We start from the raw sequence: 24,712 nt of genomic DNA on the forward strand, positions 1-24,712 counted from the left end.
GCATGGTGTAAATTTTTTTTTTCTTTTCAAAGAATAGGAAGTGAATTTTTTAAAATATTTGACACTGGAAAGATATGAATGAAGTGCAGCTAATAAAAAATTTAAAACATGAAAAAAAATTATTAAAGACAAAAATAAAAGATTCAAAAAATAAAATTTAGTTTGAAAACCAAATTTCAGCCATCATATTATTCATGTTCCACTTTAATGCATAGCCAACATGGTCATTGACCCACTGCATCTTCATAACATTGTTGCTTACACTAAAACATAAAAAGATCACACATGGTAGAGACTAAATTAGTTATATAATTTTATTTGACAACCATAACTTCCAAATTCCCTTGTTCATAAAAAAAGACTCTTCTATGCTTCAGAAATGATCTCTTATCCCGAAAAACTTATAACCCTTTTATCTTATTTGACTCACAATCGTTTGATCATACCTCGAGAAATTCACATGATTCAACGATGTATAGAACTCAGAATTGTCCGAAAAAGAAAAAAAAAAAAAAAACCTATAACAACATTTGATATATAAATTTACAGACGGCAAATATCTCTAGCATGGGGTTTCAGATGGTTGACTATTCAAAGCATAATTCTAAGGGATGAAGGAGAAAACCTCCATTTTACAGAGGCACTATTCGATCCCAATTTTGCTCTGCATCAAATGGCTCGATTACATAGACTGCACCATCGCTCATTCCAAGCGCGATTTGATTAGGTTGAGATGGATGTGCTGCAATCACCACAGGAAAGGCACAACCACTGTTTCTTCTGCAGAATTAATAGCCATCTTTAAATGATTAAATCAGCCTCTCAGTTATTAGATCATTCGGGAAATGGAACAAAGCATAATACAGATTATCTTACCTTTAACTTAACATACATACATACATACATACATACATACATACATACATACAGAGAGAGAATCACATAGCAAAGGAGAACACACAACAACAATTGTTGCCTCCAAGTTACCAATCACAAGTGAAAAAATCAAAAAAGTTTCAAGAATCCAAATCTTGTTTGAAACTCTATCCCAATATAGAAGTTTGCCAACTGATAAAGATTGGGAGTTAGCTACAGAAATATGTGGGATAAGATTTTTTACAATGTAACTGAATATCCAACTGCAAATTTGTATTTCTCCAAGGTTTGTGAGATTCAACTTATCCCAATGAGTCGAGTCTCCAAATGAGGTGGTTAAGACTATGGCATCAAAACATGGTTGAGAAATATGACAATTGGTCAACAATTCTTGGTATTTGGTATATAAGCAATAATTGTAAAAGGAATATGGTAAAACAATGAGAACTTGGGTTGAGGTAATAAAAAAGACATGACTATCTTAGCTACAACTGAGGATAAAAAAGACAATGGAACTAATTAGACAAAATGGATCCATACAACCAACCCCATGTTTGTCAAGCTCCAGTTTTTTCTCACAGTATAGAAACATTCAACTTTTTTTAAGAAAATTCAGCGAAAATTCAGAGCATTGAAATTTATAGAAACATTCACATAGATTGTCACAGTTTTTTTTTTTTTTCTTGTGAACAAAGATGAGAAGAAAAGACTTAGAGAGTGGTGCACTAATTTCATTATCTTTAATACTGATAATTATTCCATTATTCATCATCCAAACTCAAGCAGCTGGAAGATCACTACTTGTAGGATCTAAAAGTTGTTCTTCATGTGGTGAGATCCAAAATATCACCTACCCTTTTCGCTTAAAGGGCGATCCAATTATCTGTGGCGACCCTAACTACGAACTTTCTTGTGAATTATTATTATTATTTTTATATAAATAAACTAACTTAACAATATGACGTTAAGAAGAAGAGAAGATAGATATGAAGGCTCCAAAAGGTCATTTGTTTCAAGAAATTAAAAACCTGCAATACTCCCATGCCTGCATTTCCAAGAGTCCACATGGATGGCGCTGCTGCTAATGCATTAGCTAATGCTTTTCTACACATAGAGAAGAACCAAAATATCAAAAAATTCAAAACAATCATATCAAAATTCAAAAAAGAAATTAATAACCTGAAGTGGAAAAAAAATTAATAAAATCAAAATTCAGATCTACTCTTTCATAAGATACTCTTTCATATCAAAATTCAAGTTTCTTATTAATTCAAAAAATAAATGTCCTAGTTTCTTATCATCCTGAAGGCACGATGCAACTAATGATGAGATTAATAAATGAAAATAAAATTCGTTGCTAAAAACAGTGATGATAATATTAAATTTAAAAGAAAATTGTAAACTAAAAATATATTGAACAATTTAATTCCTAATAGAAGCCAAACATCATATTAAAAAATATTAATGAGTTAACATTGTGCACTGAAATACTATGAACAACTGATAAAAAATAAAAAAAAAATCAAATAACTCCAACTATCCATTTGGTTTGCTCAGATGAACACGCACCATGAAATTAGATCAAAGGACTGAAATTTAAAAAATAAAAAAAATAATTAAAAAAAAAAAACCCACCTTGCATGGAGTAATCATGATCATTAAATATTTTTTGAAAACAAAATTAATGGTCAAACAAATACAAATTCAACCCAATAAAAACAAAGAAAAATAAATAAAATAAAATCCACTACACCTAGTATATCAGAAACATAAGAAAAGGTAAAACAATAAAGCAAGGACCACAACAACATCCATCCAGCAATGTAACTGAAGAGAGTGAATATCCTCTGTCCAAAAAAAAAAAAAGCGAACAATACGGCTGTGCAAAAATAAAAAATAAAATAAGATAATTTAAAAAGTTGAGTGTACCTTTGCAGAATCCACCCCTCCTTTAGTCCCATAGGTCTGTGAGCTTTGGATCTAATGAATAAATGGAGAAAATGACCATGGAGCTTTTAGGATGTTCTCTACGCTGTTTCCACCATTGTTGTGGGTCAAGAAATTCATCAAAAAAGGAAAAAAATAGAACTTGAAAGATAAAATACATATTCTCACACACATAAATAAGCACAAACCTAGTGATTACAAACTTGGTACACTTAAAAAGTTGAGTGTACCTTTGTAGAATCCACCCCTTCTTTAGTCCCATAGGTCTGTGAGCTTTGGATCTAATGAATAAATGGAGAAGATGACCATGGAGCTTTTAGGATATTCTCTACGCTGTTTCCACCATTGTTGTGGGTCAAGAAATTCATCAAAAAAGGAAAAAAAATAGAACTTGAAAAATAAAATACATATTCTCACACACATAAATAAGCACAAACCTAGTGATTACAAACTTTCTCCCCAAGTTTTTGAATTAATTTTTATGAACACAAACACAAATGCAACATAAGTGACAAAATTGGAGCTGATATGTACAAACAAATCTGGCAATTTTATCACTTCAAACAACTCAAACGCAGATTAATAAAGCTTAACACATATCAAGATACAAAAACAGAAATGATGATAAACAAAAAAATCAATTTAAACCCACAAGACCTCAATTCCACCAACAAACAACAATTTATCCAACTAAAATTAAAAATAAAAAAACTTGAAGCATATATATATATATATATATATATATATATATCTATATACATCACATTCAAACAAATGGGTTGAGTTTGAAATGCAATAGAATCAAGATGAAATCAAACCCATTTTCAGATTTCAGATATCAAACCCATTTAAAAAAACCAATTCCATATGCACAAAATCAAAAAAATTGACCCTTCAAATGAAATGCTGAAAAAGTCAGACATGAGACTGTTGTACATACTCACCCAAAAAATGACACTGTTGTACAAAGAATAAACATTTCAAGAAATGGTGATAAAAATCTTTGGATTTGAGGCTTGTTTTGATCTCTTATCCTGATCCAAAGTATACCACTTTTCCCCTTTTTATTGTTATTGACATGTTATCTGTTTTAAGAGTCTTACACCCAAGACTACATAGCCCAATTATCATATACTATGTAGCCCAATTTGTGATCTAGCAAACCTTGGAGTATACAAAATCTAAGGTAAATTTACATGATCATTTCTGCAAACAAAACAGACCACATGGAGGATGACTCAACCAGAGCAAGTTAGCTCCATCACTTGATCTAAAATCTTTTTTGCATGTATCTATGCCCCAATCCACAGAATATACTCTATACTAACTATTATACAAAATGTGTTATTAATCAGTCAATAAAAACAAATAATCAAAAAGAGAAACAATCAGTGTTGATTATTGTCATTGTTCTCTTCAAACCCTTTGCACACAATAAAAACATCATTTGACAAATTTTTTTTTTAAAAAAAATAAATAAATAAATAAACCAATAATTTCTGCCATAGTTCTAATTAGGCAATCACCAAACAATAAACCATGAACCACAAAATAGGCAACCACTAAACAATAAACCAGAAACAGAAATGATGATACACAAAAACATCGATTTAAACCATTACCTCAATTCCACCAACAAACATGGAGGATGACTCAACCAGAGCAAGTTGGCTCCACCAATTGATCTCAAATCTTCTTTGTATGTATCTATGCCCCAATCCACAAAATTTGAAGTTAATTTCTACTGAAATGAAAATGCGTATGAGAATATAAGTTGAAGAGTTTTCCGAAGAGAGAGAATGGACAAAAATAATGCATTAGCTAATGCTTTTCTGTACATAGAGAAGAAACTAATAAAATCAAAATAAAATTAATATTTTCTAATAATTTAGAGATGTCCGTGTAAATAACTCATATATTATCATATACTATGTAGCCCAATTTGTGATCTAGCAAACCTTGAAATATACAAAAACATGATCATTTCTGCAAACAAAACAGACCACATGGAGGATGACTCAACCGGAGGATGACTCAACCAGAGCAAGTTGGCTCTACCACTTGATCTAAAATCTTCTTTGTATGTATCTATGCCCCAATCCACAGAATATAATCTATACTAACTATTATACAAAATGTGTTATTAATCAGTCAATAAAAACAAATAATTAAAAAGAGAAACAATCAGTGTTCATTGTTCTCTTCAAACCTTTTGCACACAATAAAAACATCATTTGACAAAAAAAATTTTAAAAAAATAAAAATAAATAAACCAATAATTTCTGCCATAGTTCTAATTAGGCAACCACCAAACAATAAACCATGAACCACAAAATAGGCAACCACCAAAAAATAAACCAGAAACAGAAACGATGATAAACAAAAACATCGATTTAAACCATTACCTCAATTCCACCAACAAACATCGATTTACTTGAAGCATAAAGAAGCATTGAGAGTGAGAGAGAGAGAGAGAGAGGGAGAGAGGTACTGGAGAGCTCCCATGGGGGTTCGAAGCAGAGAGAGAAAAAGAAGACAGCGGCGTCAATGTAGAATTTGAGGAAGTTGATGATGATGACGGTGGTTATGGTGGTGGAAACCCTAGCCTTCGGTGACCCAATCAAAGCACAGTGTCGCAATTCACAATCGGAAACCCTACCTTGCGAGTGGGAGGGTTGCGACTTGAAGCCACTGAGAGAGAATGGGGAGGGGGAGAGGCAGAAATCGAGCTCAAGAGGGAGGGTAGGAAAGAAGAACAAAGAGGGAGAGAGAGAGAGACAAAGAGGGAATGAAAGAAGACGTGTAACAGAGAGGAAGAGATAGAGAGAGAGAGAGAGAGAGGGAGATAAAGAGGGAATGGGGAAGGAGACATGGGTAGGTAGGAGAGGGAGAGAGTGTTTGAGCGGGAAGAAAATTGATGTCAACCGTGAGATATTAATTAGGATTGATCTGAGCCCTTAAAATGAAATGTATCTCTGATATTAATTAGAAAATATTGTTCTAATGCTATGTTCTACGAAAACTAAGATATTGAAACCATAATAGAAATATAAAATTAGAATAAATAACACAAAGAACAAAGAGATTATCATTATGTTTAGGGACCAAGTTTAAAGCATTAACCAGCTTTTAGGAAGAGTTGTCTCAATTTACGGGTGATACTACATTTTCTCCTAGCAAAGGAACAATAAGGAGGATGTACTCCGAGTAGTACTTGATCTACCCACTTGGAGTAAATGATCTTTGACAAAATCCTAGAATCCAAAAATTGACTCAACAAAAGCAACTAACTTCAAGCAACTGACTCCGTCCTATTGTTAAGCTGCCAATTGGCAGCATAAATATTATATTTAGTACAACTCTCTACATGAGAACCCCAAAATCATAAAGAAATAGCAAACATCACATGAAATAAAATGATCAAATTAGAGATTAAAATCCCTCATTTATATATGTAATGACAAATTAGATTGATAGTGCGTATGGTTGGAAATGGAGAGTTGAAAAAAAAAGGAAACAAAAATAGAAATTACTATAGAACTTATCTTAGCTTAGCGTAATCGGTTGATCTCACTCCACTTGTCTGCACACATACACTATCATACAATGGTTTCTCTTTTTAATAGACAATGGCATTGTCAAATGAGAAAAAATAACAACGAAAATGAGTAAGCTTAACAATGTATCAATCGGCGACCCGATTACCATGGGTCCATTACCGCCATGGGTCCTCTCAATTATTGTAACTAATGCTTTCCTTTCAACAAAACCAACTAAAATTTGAGTGTGAGAGTGCAATCTAACAAACAATCAAAGTAAAATACCTTTTCGGAGTCTAGTTGAAGATTGACAATGGTTGAGTACCAAGTAGGCATCACTCTAAGCCAATCTACTACCACCGATTGGTACCAAAATGTATTGATTCTAGACTTAAAAAAACAAAAACAAAAACAAAAAGAAGAAGAAGAAGCTACCAAAAGGAACAGTTAAGAAACAACATCACTACTCTAGAAGTGATAAAGAAAAGAACATGATCATAGCTTCATATTAGATACGAACCTTATTGAATACCCAAATTTCACCATTAACAGTTGATTTTGGTACACCATGTCCATTATAATGGAAGAGAACTCTATCAGAATTGGCATTCAAGCTCATAATGTGCCTACTTACATGTCATGAAGAATAAGTTAAAACATTATTTGATATTAAATTTATACATAGAAAGAATAATAAAAAAATCTCACTTTGAGTTGTCACCGTTTATATTGGAAGAAGTAAAATGACATAAATACTTTCATAACATTAAACCTTTACTCATAAGAAATAAATCTAAGTGACTCTAGCCATCATCAAATGCACAACCGATTTGACAACCGGTGCCACAACTTGAAAAGCAAATTAAACAAAGAATAAAAAGACACATGTTATGTAGTCAATTGTAGACCACAAAAAATTCAACAGGTCAAAGTAGATACACCCATACAACAAACATTTCAAACTAATATCATAAATTAAAACCCATTTCATAAATCAAAAGCTTTTCAAAACCATAGGAAATCAACACCCATTTCAAAAATCAACACCCATTTCCCATTAAAGAATCAAGCCCATTTCATAAATCAAAACCATGTCAGAAATCAAACTAAACATAAAAAATTCATTTCTGAAATCAAAATCCATTTAAAAAATGAAACCCATTTCATGAAACAAAACTTATTTCAAAAATTAAAACTCATTTCTCATTTCAAAATCAAACCCATGTCAGAAGCTAAACTATAAATAGAAATCCACACAATGACCAACCTAACCAAACACCCACAGACGTCAAAAAGGTTTATGGTTTAAACACCAATGCACAATTCACAAAAATAAATGATCTGAGATTCAACAAAATGAAAAAATTTCCAAAATCCAGATTTGACAAAAATAACCAGGTTAAAAAATATTCAGATTCAACTTTACAAACTCATAAAAGTATCTAGATTCAAGTAATCAGAAACAGCCAAACCCACAAAAATATCATGAATTGCAAAGGTTGGAAGTTCTAGATTCAAGCACAAACCAAAAAAAACCCCAATTTTAATTCATATTTCCAGCCACTTTCCTTTTCTCTCCACAAATCACTCTCCAAATCCAAGATTCAAGCACAAACCAAAAAAAAAAATCCAATTTTAATTTTTCTAATTATTCCACTACCTTCAATTTCTAAAACTCCCAAAACTTTTGCATAAATACACATATGTAAACAAAAAAAAATCCTAAATACACAATCCCCACAATACATATCTATCAATATGTATACCAAACAATCAAAATACACTAGCAGACATTCAAATACCCTATGAGAGATTGATCTGATTCAGTGGGGGAAAAAACTAAGAACTTAACTAATTAAAATACCTGTTTGGGATTTCTTTGAATATTGACAACGACGGAGTATCGATCTCTCTAGAGATGGTGGTGGTCCAACGAAATCTTCCCTTTTGCAATGGCTCCTTTCGAAATCTCTCCTATGGGCTGAAAAGGTTGTGTTGATTGTGGTGGAATATGGAGTTTGGCCTGCCACTGTTGATGAAGATTGAGATGGCAGAAAGGGGGAGGAAGGAAAAGAGAAAGAAGAAACGAATTGGAGAGAGAGAATGAAAGAGTATTGACTGATTCAGAGCGAGGGAGGAAGAAGAAACGAATAGGGATTATGGTTGAGTATCCCACACAGGATGGGCTCTAATGGAGGTATAGAGAGAGAGAGAGAGAGAGAGAGAGAGAGAGAGAGATTTTCTTCGATTTACAAAGAGTTGGTGGGAAATGAAGAAATCTCAACCGTTGAAGTTTAGATGGGACAATCTGACCCATTGATACAAAATGTGTCTCTTAGACATTTTAAGACATTTTTAAAAACTCTTGTGCCATATTATATAGATGTGTGCTTATTCTTTTTGTTATTGTTCCTTGTGTGATTAAAGCCAATTTTTTTGCATAACAATCTCTTCTTATGTTGTAATGTAGATTTTATCTTATTTATTTTTGTAATTTTATATCATTTGTATTAGTTTCAGTTTCTTTAACTTTACTAAACAAGAGTTTAATATAATTATGTCAATAGAAATTACCTAACAAATTATAAAGGGTAAACTCTATTTGGCAGATTTAGAAAAAAAAAAAAAAAACGTAAGTCTTATAATTTTAATATAATTATACTGACACTGCTGGAAAATAGACTTTTAGTGGCGTTTAAAAAACGCCGCTATAAGTGTCAAAAACGCCGCAAATTCCTTTTGCGACACTTAGCACCAAACGCCGAGGACGCGGCCGTCACTATTGCTTTGTGGCATTTTAGAAACGTCGTGATATTAGTAAACGCCGCCAAATGTCCTAAATAACAGTACCATGGCATCACTGTAATATTTAGCGACGTTTTTAAAACGCCATCGTATCTTTTTAAAAACAGATGACCGTTAGATTATTATAAATAAATGAATCATGCTATAAAATAAAATAAAAAATAAAAAGGCTCACAGTTTAATATGGATGAATTAATTGTTAGATAGAAACAATAAGGAGCAAGCACAGGATAAAAATTCAGAAGAAAATTCACTAATGAGTAACTAATATGTAATACAGACTACCGACTTCTCTAGCTTTGTACATAGAGTAGCCGTGTAGTGGATGATAGGTCTTTACGAGCCAACAGATAGCATATCAAAAGGATGCATCAAAATGTGGTTACTGATAAGAGAGTAATAATTCATGTTAACATGCAATAACACTTTTAGACAGTTCCATGAATTAATTACAGTGCAAAGGCAACATATGAACCCAGGTAGCCAAACATTTGCCTAGTAGAATAGACAATGAAATGAAGAAATTTTGAAACTCATACATCAAGAAAAGTCTCATTGCACAAGCAAATTGCCCAATCCCATTCATCAGATGTACAAAAAAACATAGCAAACTGCCAAATCCCATTCATCATCATGAAATGCAAATTTTTAAAATTTAGTATCTTTCCATCAAAAGATTGAAAGTCGGAGCTAATCATGTAAAATTCAACAGTTCATAAATCACTGACCAAAATCCCCATCATAAAAAATAAAAATAAAATAAAAAACACTCCAAAACTTCTAACAATAGAATAGGTTCTAATCTTCGTAGCAAGCAATCCTCTCACTGTCTAATTCTATGTAAGACTTGCTCTTAAACAACTATTTCTGAACTCTAAACTAAATTCCACCTTGAACTCCATTTTATCTCTACCATTATAATTGACAGCGCAAGACAAACCCCTTACACACTTTTAGCAGAGTTTCATCCATCCTTCACCTTTTTTTTATTCAAAAGCTGCTATCAGTTACATAACATCATACTTAGCATTTGCAAGAAATTTCGAGAAATTTGATGAGGGTCACAGGAAACTAATGTTGTATGAAACCATGAGATTTCCAACATCTGAAATAAGAAATGGTGTTCCAGCAAGCAATCATATTAGTTACTAGCATTGAAAGTTCTTCAACTTAAATACACCTCATATGCTAAGTTGCATTTATAACAACTTCATGAAGAATCAGAAACTAACTTACACAACAAATCTTGTTAACTGATTACCACTTATGCCACTATCTTTATGAACTAAATCAAGTTCTAGGTCAGAAGAAATAATATCCCATTAATTAAAAACCTTTTTTTACAATCTTATTACTAAATACTAAGTAATTACATAAGACAGTGGAAACAGTTTTTAAAATTGCCAATAAAATTACATCCAAAATTGGATATTGTTTAAACATTATAAATGGACAATCCAAAACTAGCAACCATCAATCATATGGAAATTCTATATCCAACATTTTCTGAAACCACTTTAGAATAGTGGTGAAACATGTATGCAATCTGAGAGGGCAATGTAGGTTAAAGATTCATAAACAAGGAGACAGACAAAAAAGATATGTAAGACATTTCTATAAAAGTTGATGACAATTGGCAAAAGTAGAATTAGGAAAAACATTGTACGCATACAAAAAACAAAAAGTCAACATCATACACTGTGTGTCAGTAAATATGTATTTTGTGCCCAATGTTCTATGTTTATACGATATCCAGGGTAAAACAAACCAAAATAAAATCATAATAAGTAATAATTTTTTTGCAAATTCTATCACTTTAACTTCAAAAATAAAAAATAAAAAACTTCATGAATTCTCTTGTATAAACTAGTTGTGAAAGCAAAAATACCTTTAACTCTGTTGAGCTCCCGACATTGGAAGATAAGTACCCAATTTGTACCTTAAAACGAAGAGAGCGAGGGCCTTATTTAAGTAAATAAATATTTTGCTTTCGTTACTGGAATCACCCATCACCCTCATTTTCAAAGATATCTACATGCTCCCATTCCACATTTGTTATCACAGCTAATATAAGAATGAGGTGTTCAAATCTTGGCTCTGCCATAGGCAGAAACAGCATCTAGTTGTTCACAAACCTTAATAGGAACACTTTATTGTTAACTACACCAACCTTCAATCCTATTCAATGATAAGTTGTGATCTTATATAAAATTGATCATACCATATGCAGAAACAACATCTAGTAATTCACAAACTTTAACAGGAACACTTTATCATTACTACCAACTTCAACCTCGAATGCCTAAAGGGTTACAACCCTACAGAAATTACCATTATGAAAAAGCTCCAGCAAAGATATGCACATTAATGATAAATACCATGGTCTAATAACCAGTTTCCAGTATTATAAAAAAATAATAAATAAAAACTAGTACATTGGAAGATATTAAACTTCAATAAGTGTCCTCAGCAACAACATATCTTTGAAACATCAAAACAAAAGTAGAAAGGATTGTTAACATTTCTCAATAGGTTTTCGTTTCCTCTAATCAATGATTCTTAACCTGTTCAAAAAAACACATTAAAAAGTGTTAGTATAGACTAAAGGCAGCTTTATAATGAAATCTTAATTGCCAAAGCAATGGAGATACCATATGAAAACTAGTCATTATGTGATTGTACATGGTTAAATTCTACTAGTTTACTAAAATAGGAGCACAGAACAAGTGGCTAGTTCAAGTAAAAATATTGTTAACTAGCACTGCAAGAAAAATATCATTAGCCAATAACAGAATTTGGTAAACATGCAGCTTTTGATAACTCAGCTTAGGAGAAGACCATAATTGGATTTGCTTTATGCACAAATAATGAAAAATATGTATATTCTTGATCACTTCAGCAAAAGAAAACCCATCCTTATAATTTATTTGACATATCATACTTGCGTGTATTGAAAACATTCATGCAATAAGTCATACAAAGTTCTAACACGATTAAAATAAATACCTCTAATACAAAGTTTTGACCACTCCCAAGGATGATTTCCTCCAAGAAACTGAAACAGACAGTTTTGAGTTATAATACATTTTTGTTTGCAGATAAAATATTTACTTCAGTACAAAAAATAAGTCAGACAATCACCATTTACCTTGTCTTTGAAATACTGAAACTATCTATTAACAGAGTTGAATTTAGTAACAAAAATGGCATAAAAGAAAGACATGTGTTTGAACAAGGAGAATTTTACCTAAAGGAGGGGGGGATTTGGAACTACATAGCAGTCTTGAAATTGAAACTGCCTCCAAAACCTTGCCTCAATTGTGACTATACGCAACACAGTTCTGAAATTAACACATGTACAATTCACATTCAACCAGAAACTGACAGATTTTATGTTTCCTATTTTTCAGAGGCATATTAGCAAACAGGTGGTATGCATAATTTACCCATAAATTAAATTAAAGAAAAAGAACAATGACAAACCAGGTTCTAGATCAACTATTTTATTATGTAATTCCTTTTCAATCAATAAATCAATGACAAACCTGTTCTAGCCAAACCTGTTCAAGCACAAACGCAAAGATTGACATCGCTGCAAAGATTGACACAGTATGGTTGTGATGGTGGTTCTGTGACTCTGTACACAAACACAATAGAGATTAGCCTCAATAGACTAACTCTAGAATTGCATACAAAGCATAAACGCAAAGATCACCACGAACGAGTCAGAAATAGAGTCGGTTTGAGAATGTTAATATGCGCATAGGGACTCAAACTTACAGATCTGAACGAAAGCAATCAATCGATCAAATCCAGAGAAGAGTGTTCGATCGCGATCAATAAATTAAAAATCAATCAATCGAGATTTGCCTAAAAATCGATCAATAGAATAAAAATCGATTGCGATCAATAGACATAAATTAGTATATATATATATCAAACAGATTTGAGATCGTAGATCTAAGTTTGTATATAAACAAAATCAAAAAATCAGAGGACTCACAAAATTAATCTTCAAATCGGACTGATCGAGAGCTTTGAGCCAAGATGGAGAGAACCAGATCGTGAATCGGAGCCTACGAAGCTCGATCTAGTGACCTTTCAACATAAGAAAGAGAAGTGATGAAGAGATAGAAAACCTAGATCTATCAATTGCTGCGTGAAATAGAATAGAAGAATGAAAAACGCGTGGGTCTTAAAAGGAAAAATATGTTCGTACACCAAAACACGCGTGTTTTTTAAAATGAGTTATTTACAAAAATATTTTGAAAACCTTTAAAACGACGTTTTTTGAAAAAACGCCATAACAAAAGCGTGGTTATAAACTAATTTTCTTGTAGTGACTTTCTTTTTAGTAAAATTAAAGAGATTAAAACTAATGTAAATAGTGAAAAATCACAAGAACAAATAAAGAACAATATACAATTTAGTGTAAAAAAAAAAAATGACAGCATCATTTTTAACAAATTATTGATAAAAATAATCTAAGTGTTATGTGCTCTAAAACCTTAAGGAACCTCAATGTAATTATGTTAAAAATTATAAGACTTCTTGTACTTTCTCTAAACAATTAACCCAATTAAAAACAAAAGTAAAATATTGGGAGTGTTTGGGAAGAAAAAAAATAGCCCAATTTAGGCTAAAATTCACAAAAAGACAAAATAGGCTAAAATAGCTAATAAGACAAAATATCACATCAAACACATAATCATTTCACTTTTTCTCTCACAAACATCACATCCAACCACAAAAAAAATCCAATCATCTTCCCAAACACAAAAATTTTAGCCTATTAAAATAACCAAAAACTAAAATAGCCTACTAAAATAGCCACTTCCCAAACGAGGCCATTATTGATTATCAATTTTTAATTTATAATATGATATATAAAACAAATAACTTGTGATTGACATATTCCACCCACTGCTGGAAATTGAGTTTTTAGTGGCGTTTAAAAAACGCCTCTGTAGCTATAAAAACGCCGCTAATTATTTTTGTGACGTTTAGTACCAAACGCTGAAGATGCGGCCGTCGCTGTAACTTTATGACGCTTTAAAAGCGTCGCTATATCAGTATATGCGGCGTTTTTAAAAACGCCGCTAAATGTGCTGCATAATTATACAATGACGTCACTACTCATTTAGCGATGTTTTAAAAACGCCGTGATAGGTCATTTTTATTTTCAAAATGTAACCGTTTGTATTCTATAGTGACGTTTAAAAACGCCGTTATAGCTTCATTTTAAAAAAAAAAAAAAAATGTGCTAATTCTGTGAGATTTAACTCCAAAAAATACCTTTTATAAAGATGAAAAATATATAATATATTGACTAAATTTAGGTAAACATAATACTAGATCAATTCATGCTCTGCTCTACATTTTTTTTTTCTTTTTTTCTGCACAAAATGATGATAAAATGACAGGACACAATCTGAAGTAGAGAGCAATGGAGAGACATGATTGAGCATTAGAAGTGGTTTTTTTTTTTTTTTTTTTTTTTTTTTTTTTTTTACATTATGAGTTCAGTAGGATAGGAATGAATATATGCAGAGTCCATTTGCCAAATCTTGAGGGAGGCTATGATGTTGGCCTCAGTAGCATTGTTGAACAAGAAAATTTTTGCATCCTCATAGATGGCCTTCGTTGGATATATCCGCGAAGTTATGCACGTCCTCCCGCGTTGAGCGAAGCTTTCTACTATCGAATGATCCACCTAAATTAAAAATGACCCCACATTTTAATAATCCAAATTTTATTTTCGATAAATTTTAGGATTTTAGGCAGCAAATTATTATTTACTAAGCAAAATGATTTTTTTAACATACCAATATTCTCATGCTGAACTTTTCTCCTTTCAGCACTGGAACTGTGGTTCCGTAAATTGGTTTCATCACATCTGTTGCCTTTGAAGACCTACACAAAAAATAGGTGTATCGGCGAGTCAAGTTGTGGTTCATGCCAAAAACAGTCCTCTGATTAGGGATAGCAAGAAAATCCCCGACCCAGCAGTTCCTAACCCTCCCCGATTCTAATAAAATGAGTTTGGGGAGGGTAACCCGACCTGATTATGCATACTATAAAAAACCTGACATATAAATTACATAATTATAAAATGATTTTAAAGATTTTTTTCTCTCTTCTATTCTCTGTTTTATTGTATATTGCATCTCTTTTCTTTCTTCCTTGACTCTGATCGCACACTTAAATCAATGTTAAATCATTGTCATCTAGAACTATCAAAACCACATTATTAATATTCAATACTAAAAATATAAGACATAACACTAAACGGGGCAAGTAGGGTCGGAGACTAGATTATATTATGTGGGGAGGGCCGAGAATGGAGAAGAGGAGAGTCTGACGGATAAGGTCCAATATTCACTAAACAAAGGTGGAGGAGGGTAGGGGTCAAAGACTGATACCTGCCTCATTGCCATCCTGACCTCTAATAATACTAAGCCAATGTTTCGGGTTGGAGAAAAAATCAGAATTATATGAAAATAATGGAGGTTCTCAGAGATGGATGGAGATTCTACCTTCAAAATGATTGTTAACAAGGGGCACTTAATATAATTTTCAAAAAAAAATTAAAAATTATAAGGATGGACTTATATAATTTGGTAATACTCATAACCAATAAAACTATAATAAACGACAAAAAATGTTAATTAATATTGAGTATGTTTCAAGTGCACAATGAAAAGAGTAACAATATTTTAGTCTGAACACAATATTTTAGTTTCTCAGATATGCAAAAAGGATAGTTCAGAAAGCTCTTACACTGTCTGCAGATTTCGTAGAGCAGCAAATGTTGAAGGTATAGCACCACTAACTCCAGAGCTACCAAAGTAACTGTCAAGGTGGATAATGTTCAAGAAACAAATGCAAAACTTTTTTGTCCTCAATACCAGATTAAATTTAAATTTTGTTCGTTGATGGTAAATCACGAGGTGACAACTCATTGCCATCCTAACCTCTAATAATACTAAGAAATTCAGTAATTGACTAGAAATGGCTCCTTTCCATTTCATCAGTAAATTCTTATTGAATGAATCTGTGAGACCTAACTCAAGAACAACAATACAGCAGAATAGGTAAAATTGGTGTTCTCCTATTCCTTCTCATGTTTCTTATACCTCTATGTTTCTTATAGAGTTCTGCAACTCTTCTCTTGGCTTTAGCATAATCTTGAGCATTTGAGTACAGGAACGATAAGTTTTCAAGTTCAGGCTGCCAGAAGGTATTAGTAGATTAGCAAAATAGTGGGTGCAAAGAAACATAACTGCAATGATAGTGTAAAATAAAATCACACATAACAGGAGCATAGTTACAAAAATGACAGAAAAATGACTGTGAAATAAAGCATCTCAGAGTAAAAGCAGTTTCCAGTTTTGGAGATCTTTAGATGGCTGATGACTTGGCAGGCTGGTATATCACAAGATTAATTTTGATAAAAGCTGGGTTCACAATCAATGATGTATCATCAAATAAAGGTCAAGGAACAAGATCAAGCATCATAAACCCAATGTTGCAACATCAGACTTCAATAAAATAAATAGAAAATAAATGAAGCACATAGGAAATGTGCCAAGTTGAGATATTTATTATCAACAGTAGACATACATCAGGGTTTCTAACTTCAACATTGTCTAGCTTGGTCATGGAGAAAACGTATGGTGAAAATTCAACCCAAAGACACAAGAATACATTATGAAACATTGAATTCAAATGTAAGCCTCAAAAACAATCATGTGGGAATATTTTCACCCTGCACACACACAACACACACACACACACAAAAAATACCAAACTGTAAAAAAAAAATTAATAAATTCTTCATAGCAAGAGGAATATTTTCATTTTGAAAATTAAAAAAACAGAGAAAAAAGAAGAAAACAGAGTAGTAGAAGGTTGGAAACTAACCTCATCATCATCCTCCATACTTGTTTTCTCGCTTCTTAAAAGCTGATTTTAGAAACAACAAACAGGCAATTACTTCCTTTCTAGATAAAGTTTTAAAGAATAGAATCGCCAACTATATGAAATTTCTAAACCATTCAATGAGCTTCATAGTTAACCCAATTGAGCAGTAAGAGACAATTATAAATCTTACGGCCATAAAAAAGTAAAGTTGCAGTCCTTCAGCAGGCCTATTAGCTTATTTCTCATGTTCTCAATGATCCAGGAGTGGTTACTATGTTTTATACTTTAAGGTTATTCACAAAATTAGAGACAAATGCGTGCAGTGACATGAAAGGGCAGTAACCAAATATGGATAGGAAGAGAAAAAAGTGGGTATAGGAGCAGACAACTTGAAACATAGAGATAAGGATATATTCATACTAGATTCAGGAGTCTAGCATGATAGGACCATTATATGACACAAGGATAAAAGAAGTAATTCAAGAATGACTATACTTTTCCTAAAATTTTTATATTACTGGCTTAAGTTGGAAAGGACAAGGCTGTTAATTGATCCATAGTACTTAACTACTAATCACTCAATTAGCTAATAAACACACAAACAAAATCAAAGTAAATTTTAATTTCCTTTACCTCTTTTTTGCATGCATCATAGGTTTTAATACTATGTTTGAAGGTATAATACTGCAATAAATTCATAATATATCTTCTCAACTCTTCTTGTGTATACATCTTTTGCGTCAAGAACAAAATAAGGAGCCAAAATCTTTTTATAGCTTATTTTCCACTGTAAAAATCACAAGAAAACTTCTTATGTCAGACTCTCACAAGAATTTATCTGCATGTACTTTACCAAAAGAAAGAATTTTTCTGCATGAAAGTCTAAAAGGTCCCAAACTATGAGATATGCTTTCTAGATAGGGCGGAGTGAAGCAGGAGGGTAAGAGAAAATGAAAATGAGCAGAGATGGTTCTAAAACAGCATGTCAAGTTTAAAAAATGAGCATACTGATAAACTAAAGTCACTTGAAAAATGATCATTCTCCAAAGAGTGACAAAATAAACAATTTATTTTCAAATTACATGAAGCACAAACAAACAATTTACCAAAACAAGTCCAATTATGTTTGTAGGATGCTCATAGTAGACTGGCACTCTTCTATGCCCTTTCTCCAAAATTAAATTCATCAGCTCCCTATTAGATATCAAGCATCATCATATATATGATCAGAACAAAGTTAAAAAAGACTTCAATTAAACCTTCTATTCAAAAGTTTTCCAAAGCATGCAACACCTGTCAAGCTTGGCATTGATATCAACAGCAAAAGTGTCAGATATGGAAGTCATGGCATCACTGGCTGTTTTCTCAGTAAGCCCAAGGGCTCCAGCAATAATTGTTGTCTCATCATGTGTGAGTTCTCCACCTTTTCCAGCCTGTTTACAAGTAATCAGAAGACTATCAAGTCACAAGATAAAACATTAGGAAAAAGAAGCTCTTTGCAATGGAGTTTGAAGTGAAAAATAAAAATGGGATAACATTAACTTCGGGAGACGTTTTTATAGACGAGAAAATTAAAATTCCTGCAAGCAGCACATTTTTGTAGGAAAAAAGGAGGAGTATTGGATGGATGTTTTAAGGATTCCTCAATTGGAGACCTTTTTTTTCTCTTGGGTGTGGGTGGGTGGGTGGGTGGCCAGGAAGGGACATGGAAGGGGGATGGACCAAATTGCATCATAAATAAAATAAAAATAATGTCGTTAGTTCATAATACTTTCACAAATGTGTCTACTTACCTCATTACCATGCAAATCAACTAGTGTTTTCACCATGCTGATTTAACCAGGAAAATTGAAACATCATGATACGAAAAATAGATTTGAGTTTTCTAAAAGCACTTCTTTAGAAAATGTATCCATGCTACAAGAACATAACTCAAGTTTTCTAATAAGCACTTTTTCTATCAGAACAAATGGGCAGACACATTCCCACCTCAATTGCCCATGTAGCAAATTGTAGGGATAAGAAATCAGTTTTAAGTACGTACAATCGGGCACGAATACCCTAATAAACCATAAATTGCACTGCAAATTCAAACAGCTATCCACCTGTTCCAAAATTTATTGCTCTCTTCTAAAGAAATGTTACCTAAGATAAATCCCTCACCTCTCCAAACAAAAGTATCAATGTAACTGAAATCAGGATGGCACCCCAAGCAGTAACCAGACTATCCAGAAATATGGGAAGTGTCTGACAAAAAGAACATCTAAAAACATCAAGTACTTCACGATACATGTTATTAAAAATAGCTTGTTTCAACATGTCATAATATATGTACCTCCATGGCAGCAGCATTGCATATAAGCAACGTGCAAAGCAATAAATGCTGTTTTCGGACAACTGGTAATATCTTTTCTGTTGTGGAAAAGTAAAAGATGTCAATTATACTGTATAGTAGTACACAATCAAAATAAAGAGAGAGCCAAAGAATGCAATACAATTCTACCAACCTCAGCTGTAACGCCCTCAAAATAATAACATTAAACCCATCAAATAAGACATTCATTGACATGTAAAAGTTCCACATTCTTCCATATATCAGAATTTCATTACATAAGTATTACATGTTAACAACAAAAGCAAATGCCCTATGGGCTTACAGCTTTCCAAGTTAACACTTGGTTACAACAAAAGAGTACTAACTCATTACACATTAAGCCCTTGACTTGAATTACATGTAATACATCAAAAAGTAAACGACAAAAGTATGTCCGCCACTAGCCTCCCAAGCTATGTCCTTGGAGGTGGCATGCTACCTGCACCTGAAAATGATATTCCCATATAGGGTGAGCCACAGCCCAGTAGAAATACACTAAACCAACCATGAACAATGACTAAAATATTAGCAATTGATAGATGGCCAACACTGATATATTCACATAAATCACATATTTATGTCATACGACTTATGAGTCCAAGTTTCCTTTTATTTTCCCTTTTTCAACAGATAGGCATATGAGCACTAACCACATGCTCGACAGATATGTATAACAACAATATCCACATTCTCAGATAAGCAAATATGCTATATCCACATTCTACAACAGATATGTATAACCACAATATCCACAGATAAGCATATAAGCTATATCCACACTTCACAAAGATAAGCATATAAGCTCTATCTTCACTTCTCTAGACAAGCATATGAGCTGTATCTACGGAGTTCATCCCCTATCTTCTCCCAACATTATCCGGTTTAGAGGTACATCCCCTATCTTCCCCTAAACCGCGGAGTACATCCCCCATCTCCTCCTCTACACATAACGTATACAAACACATTGGTTCTATATACAATCACTCAATACATATAATTAATGTATTCTATCAACCGTCAAATTCCATGACACATTCCATTGATTAGTTTTCGTTTGCCTAATCATCATGCATTGTCTACAACAATCACGACTATCCTCCACCGATAGCCCAAAGTAGTTATTTCTATACAGAAAATAAATGCACAATGGATATTCAATCAACATTTCATTTCCTCATTCCTCACAATTAATTATCCCAATTAATTAAACAATGTAATTAGGTAAATTCCTATAATTAACATTTCAACCTTTAGGTCTCATTTTCATCAATGATTTAATATTTATTCCATTTCTCTATGCCAAACATGCATTTTGGTTTATTATGAATAAAACCCCAACTTTTGTAAAATTACACAAAGCCCCAAACTTTCACACAATTACCAAACCAACCCCAACATCTCAAAATACTAAAATTTAAAGACAAAATCCATAGAGAGGAGTAGGATATCCCTACCTCGAAGTTTGAGCCAAAAAGGAGATGAAGACTCGAAGATCAACGTGCTCCAAATCCAAACTTTTTCAGATTAAAACAAAGCTCTCAATGCCCTCTATCTTTTTAACAAAGGCCCTAGGCTAGATTCACACTCTAGGGAGATCAATTCTTAGAGAGAGTGTAAGTTTAGAGAGAGAGGGTCTCGGATCTAGGGTTTGATAAAAAGAAAAGGTGAAAAAGTGATGTTCAAAAACGCTACTATCCGCTGATATAAAACACGCTCGCTCGAGCGAAGACTTGGTCGCTCGAGCGACCAGACACAGAAAACCCTCGCTCGAGCCAAGAAGCTCTCGCTCGAGCCAAAAACTCAAAAGTGCGCTCGAGCGAAAGAATGCTCGCTCGAGCCAACAACTCAAACCCTCAGGTCTGTAACCAGAAGCACGCTCGAGCGACAGACCTCTCGCTCGAGCGAAGAACAAACCAGACCGCTCGAGCCAAGAAAAGCTCGCTCGAGCCAAGAAGCACAACTCTCAGGTCCAGAACCAGACGCCATCACTCGCTCGAGCGAAGCCACTCTGGCTCGACCCACCAGACACAAACTCAACTCTCGCTCGAGCGACAAACTCCTCGCTCGAGCGAAGGTCCAAAAATCTGGGCAGCAACACTAGGCTCCCAAACACAACCAACCTGAAACAAACCTGCCCAACACATCCTATAACTCAATATACCAGTAAAAAGGATGCAAACAATATAATAAACAACTACCAACATCCACGGACACATGTCCGGATCACTGTACAACAAGGGTAAACCTGGGATCGCTATAACCTCAGCCATATGTAGTGTTTGAAGCATTACAAAAACAAAATCTAATAGTACAGCATATTTGGCATTTATAACTTGTGTCATCACCCATACATCACTAGCATCATCTCAATTATATTTATCTTGCAATATTTATTTTTCTATTTATCTAGTCCAGCTAAATACCCCCCAAATGGGAAAATGCATGCCCTATTTTCTTTGTAAGAAATGCCTTTTATTCATCAACAAGCCACTGAATGCTCTTCATATATGCTTGTCACGCTCACTCTCCTAACACAGCTGGAAAATACAAATCTGACTAATTGTAAGTTATATAGAGTTGACCAATTCAGATGAATTGAGACTAGCATTTATTTATATTAAAAAAATATATAGAATGGCAATTACACAGAAGAGAGAATACATATAGAACAGAAACTCTTCAACTGCCTTCTCTCTGAGGCTTCCCCCAATTCTCGATCCTTCTCTGCACAAACGAAAATCAACAACCAAATCAACATTGTCCTTTAATAATGAAAATGCTGAAAATGAACCAGATTTTTAGAAGAAAATTTGTCTATCACTACAACTAGATTTATCATGTTAAACCCAAACACAACACAAAAATATAAAAAATAAATTATTATTTTTAAATATTCTGGGAATAATTACCAATAAATGTAAAAGCAATGATGATCGAGGCTTCAATCAATGCATCGCCAAAGCCCTAATGCGGGAATCAGGTGGTGCTCACCTTAGTAGACGATGGTGCTTGCTCCCCTCGCCGGTGCAGATGGTGGAGGCGGTGGAGCTTCGAAATCGCGAGAGAGAGAGAGAGAGAGAGAGAGAGAGAGAACTTCGAAATCAAAATCGAAATCGCCAATCGCTCAGAGATTGGATCTGAGATGAATCCCCAACCGCTCTGAGATTGGATCTGAGATAAATCACCAATCGCTCTGAGATCGGATCAAACGAGGCTGAAGAAGGTTGATTCGATCGGTTGAGAGAGATTAGGGTTTAGAGAGGGTTGTGAGAGTGAGAGTGAGAGTGAGAGTGAGATCGATCCAGAGAGTGAGTGAGAGAGTAAGCGAGTGTTTTGGGTCCTTAGACCCAAAATAAGACATTTGAAGAGAGAGAGAGAGAGCGCGCGCGTGGGAGAGTTGTACATTTGCGCGTGGGAGAGTTGGACATTTGGAGGCGCTTTTACACGCCCTCTCTTATGAAAACGGTATCGTTTTATTTTTTAAAAAAATGTGGCGTTTATCAAACGTGGTTAAATATTGAAAAAGATGACATTTAAAAAAACGTCGTTAAATGAACGTCGTTAAATCTCATTTTTCTTGTAGTGACCTCATTATTGCATTTTAATATTTTAATTTTAATTTTAAATTTGGACATCAAACTAGAAAATGAGAGTTTAAGCATGCATTTAGTTTAATTTTAAAAATTCAAAATCTGTTTGGTTATGAGTTTTTAAACTAGTTTTTAAATTGTATATTTTAAAAATAATTTTTAGAAAATTAGATTCAAAACTTGTTTGATTATGAGTTTTCAAAATTAGTTTTTGAGTTTTTTGGGGGTCATTCAGTCAATTTTTTTGCATTATTGTAATTAAATTTGTTTACTTCCTATATGTATTTAATCTGAATTTCCTTTTTAGAAACATCTAATCTAATCCATAGGGTAAAGTTTCACGCCAAATTTTTTATTTGTTATGAACATTTAAAAATTTAACACTTCTTTTATAATTTCTTATCCATTCAATTTACATACATTTAAAGCATTTCACATTTATGATTTTTTTATTATTTACCTACAGTTGTGGTCTTATTAGATAATTTCTATTGGAAGCTTCCTGTAATTGTTATTGTTTATGTGGTTGCAGAGCAAAAAACATCCTAATGAGTTTGCAGAGGAACTTGTGAAGGATGCTGATCAGTATTAATGGGTTTAACTTGATAATAGCTGATTTGTTCTAAGACCGTGAAGAAGATAAAGTTTCAGTTATAGAAGTTTCACCTGGTATTCATGTCTAATCAAATGCAAGCCTGGACTCACCTTGGCCTAAGGTAAGAATGCACACTGTACTTGTTGATCTATTTAATTAATTGTTGTGGCATGCACAATAGAGTTGGTGTTCTGCTAACTAGTGGGTACAGAATAGGAAGCTAAATGTTTGAAAGCTGATGTGTATGAACTCTATGTAAAGTCCTACTGGGTGATGGATATATGTGTGTGTCATTTGCTAACTATGTGGATAGTTGTATTAGCTGTTGTTTGTATTTGGCTAATACATATTAGTCTCTAGCATTGGTTATTTCCCCCAATTGGTTCATAGTATGGCATTACATTGTTCAATTCCAAACTTTAAAAGCAACACCAAGAATATAATATTGTGATGAATTTGTAGTGTGGCTATTTTGATTGCATAAGCATGTGGCCTATAAATGGATTTGAATGTCATGGCTTCATTCACTCATTTTGGGTGAGTGGTAAAGATCTCAAATTCAAATGGGTTAGTGATTAGCAGTTATCTAGTTTAAGTCCATACTCACCAAAAAGAAACAAACAAGAAAGATGGCGTTCATACTTACCCAAATTAGGAAGATACTTACCCAAATTAGGAAGAGAGAGAGAAAAAAGAAAGAGAAGATGATGTTCATGATCCTAGAAAGGATGGACTATGACCTTCACCAGACTTTGATGCAGAATAACGACATCTCCTATAGAAGCAGGTAATGAGTTCAGTGAGTGTATATGGAAAATAAAGCAAATACTGTAGAATAACGGCATCTCCTATCAAGTTTCCTACCTGCTCTATTGTTGCAAAAAGACACATTGATTCGAGTATAACAATTTTAGATGTTCATGGCGTGGTATACTTTTATTTATTTTACTTACTCATCTAGATATCATTATAAAGCAATTATTGCAGAGCTTGGCTTGAATATATCACATTTTATTCTTGTTCTTTCATACCCTTTGTTGTTTAGGGTTTTAAGCACCTGACT

At 33.3% G+C, this 24,712-nt stretch overlaps 1 protein-coding gene and 1 long non-coding RNA gene across 16 annotated transcripts; both read right to left on the bottom strand.

Moving 5' to 3' along the window:
* Positions 1-519: 519 nt before the first annotated feature.
* LOC145795538 (uncharacterized) lies at positions 520-8,703 on the bottom strand. 6 transcript variants are annotated; one of them, XR_014336619.1, is made up of 7 exons: positions 8,227-8,586; positions 6,883-6,988; positions 4,446-4,530; positions 3,054-3,156; positions 2,806-2,908; positions 1,905-1,980; positions 520-780 (listed from the first exon to the last, which is right to left on the bottom strand). It is a non-coding gene; the product is annotated as an uncharacterized LOC145795538 (long non-coding RNA). The 6 variants fall into 6 exon arrangements; XR_014336617.1 differs by having other exon boundaries at positions 4,446-4,567; XR_014336620.1 differs by lacking the exon at positions 6,883-6,988 and having other exon boundaries at positions 8,227-8,703.
* A 2,154-nt stretch (positions 8,704-10,857) lies between these two features.
* On the bottom strand, positions 10,858-23,043 carry LOC114320919 (DUF21 domain-containing protein At4g33700-like). Of its 10 annotated transcripts, none has more exons than XM_082881654.1 (15): positions 22,456-23,043; positions 22,126-22,188; positions 19,426-19,502; positions 19,254-19,337; positions 18,384-18,523; positions 18,197-18,284; positions 16,304-16,397; positions 14,993-16,019; positions 14,729-14,880; positions 13,171-13,265; positions 12,948-13,037; positions 12,728-12,804; positions 12,415-12,508; positions 12,174-12,222; positions 11,113-11,731 (listed from the first exon to the last, which is right to left on the bottom strand). In XM_082881654.1, exons 3-8 carry the CDS (start codon positions 19,429-19,431, stop codon positions 15,853-15,855), a joined length of 579 nt encoding a protein of 192 aa, XP_082737780.1. In that variant the 5' UTR covers positions 19,432-19,502; positions 22,126-22,188; positions 22,456-23,043; the 3' UTR covers positions 11,113-11,731; positions 12,174-12,222; positions 12,415-12,508; positions 12,728-12,804; positions 12,948-13,037; positions 13,171-13,265; positions 14,729-14,880; positions 14,993-15,852. The 10 variants fall into 10 exon arrangements, with proteins under 10 accessions (XP_082737774.1, XP_082737780.1, XP_082737779.1 ...); XM_082881653.1 differs by having other exon boundaries at positions 12,713-12,804; XM_082881655.1 differs by lacking the exon at positions 12,948-13,037 and having other exon boundaries at positions 12,415-12,804; positions 14,993-15,080; positions 15,948-16,019.
* Positions 23,044-24,712: the final 1,669 nt, after the last annotated feature.

Source organism: Camellia sinensis, chromosome 7 (assembly GCF_055761805.1).
Source record: "Camellia sinensis isolate YWXY chromosome 7, ASM5576180v1, whole genome shotgun sequence".
In the NCBI taxonomy this organism is placed as follows: Eukaryota; Viridiplantae; Streptophyta; class Magnoliopsida; order Ericales; family Theaceae; genus Camellia; species Camellia sinensis.

What these genes read in the sequence shown, in the direction of transcription:
- LOC114320919 (XM_082881648.1), bottom strand. An exon ending in ATCAATGCCAAGCTTGACAG is followed by an intron (nt 18,285 to 18,383) that starts GTGTTGCATGCT and finishes GATATCTAATAG; the next exon opens with GGAGCTGATGAATTTAATTT. An exon ending in ACTCTATAAGAAACATAGAG is followed by an intron (nt 16,020 to 16,303) that starts GTATAAGAAACA and finishes CCACCTTGACAG; the next exon opens with TTACTTTGGTAGCTCTGGAG.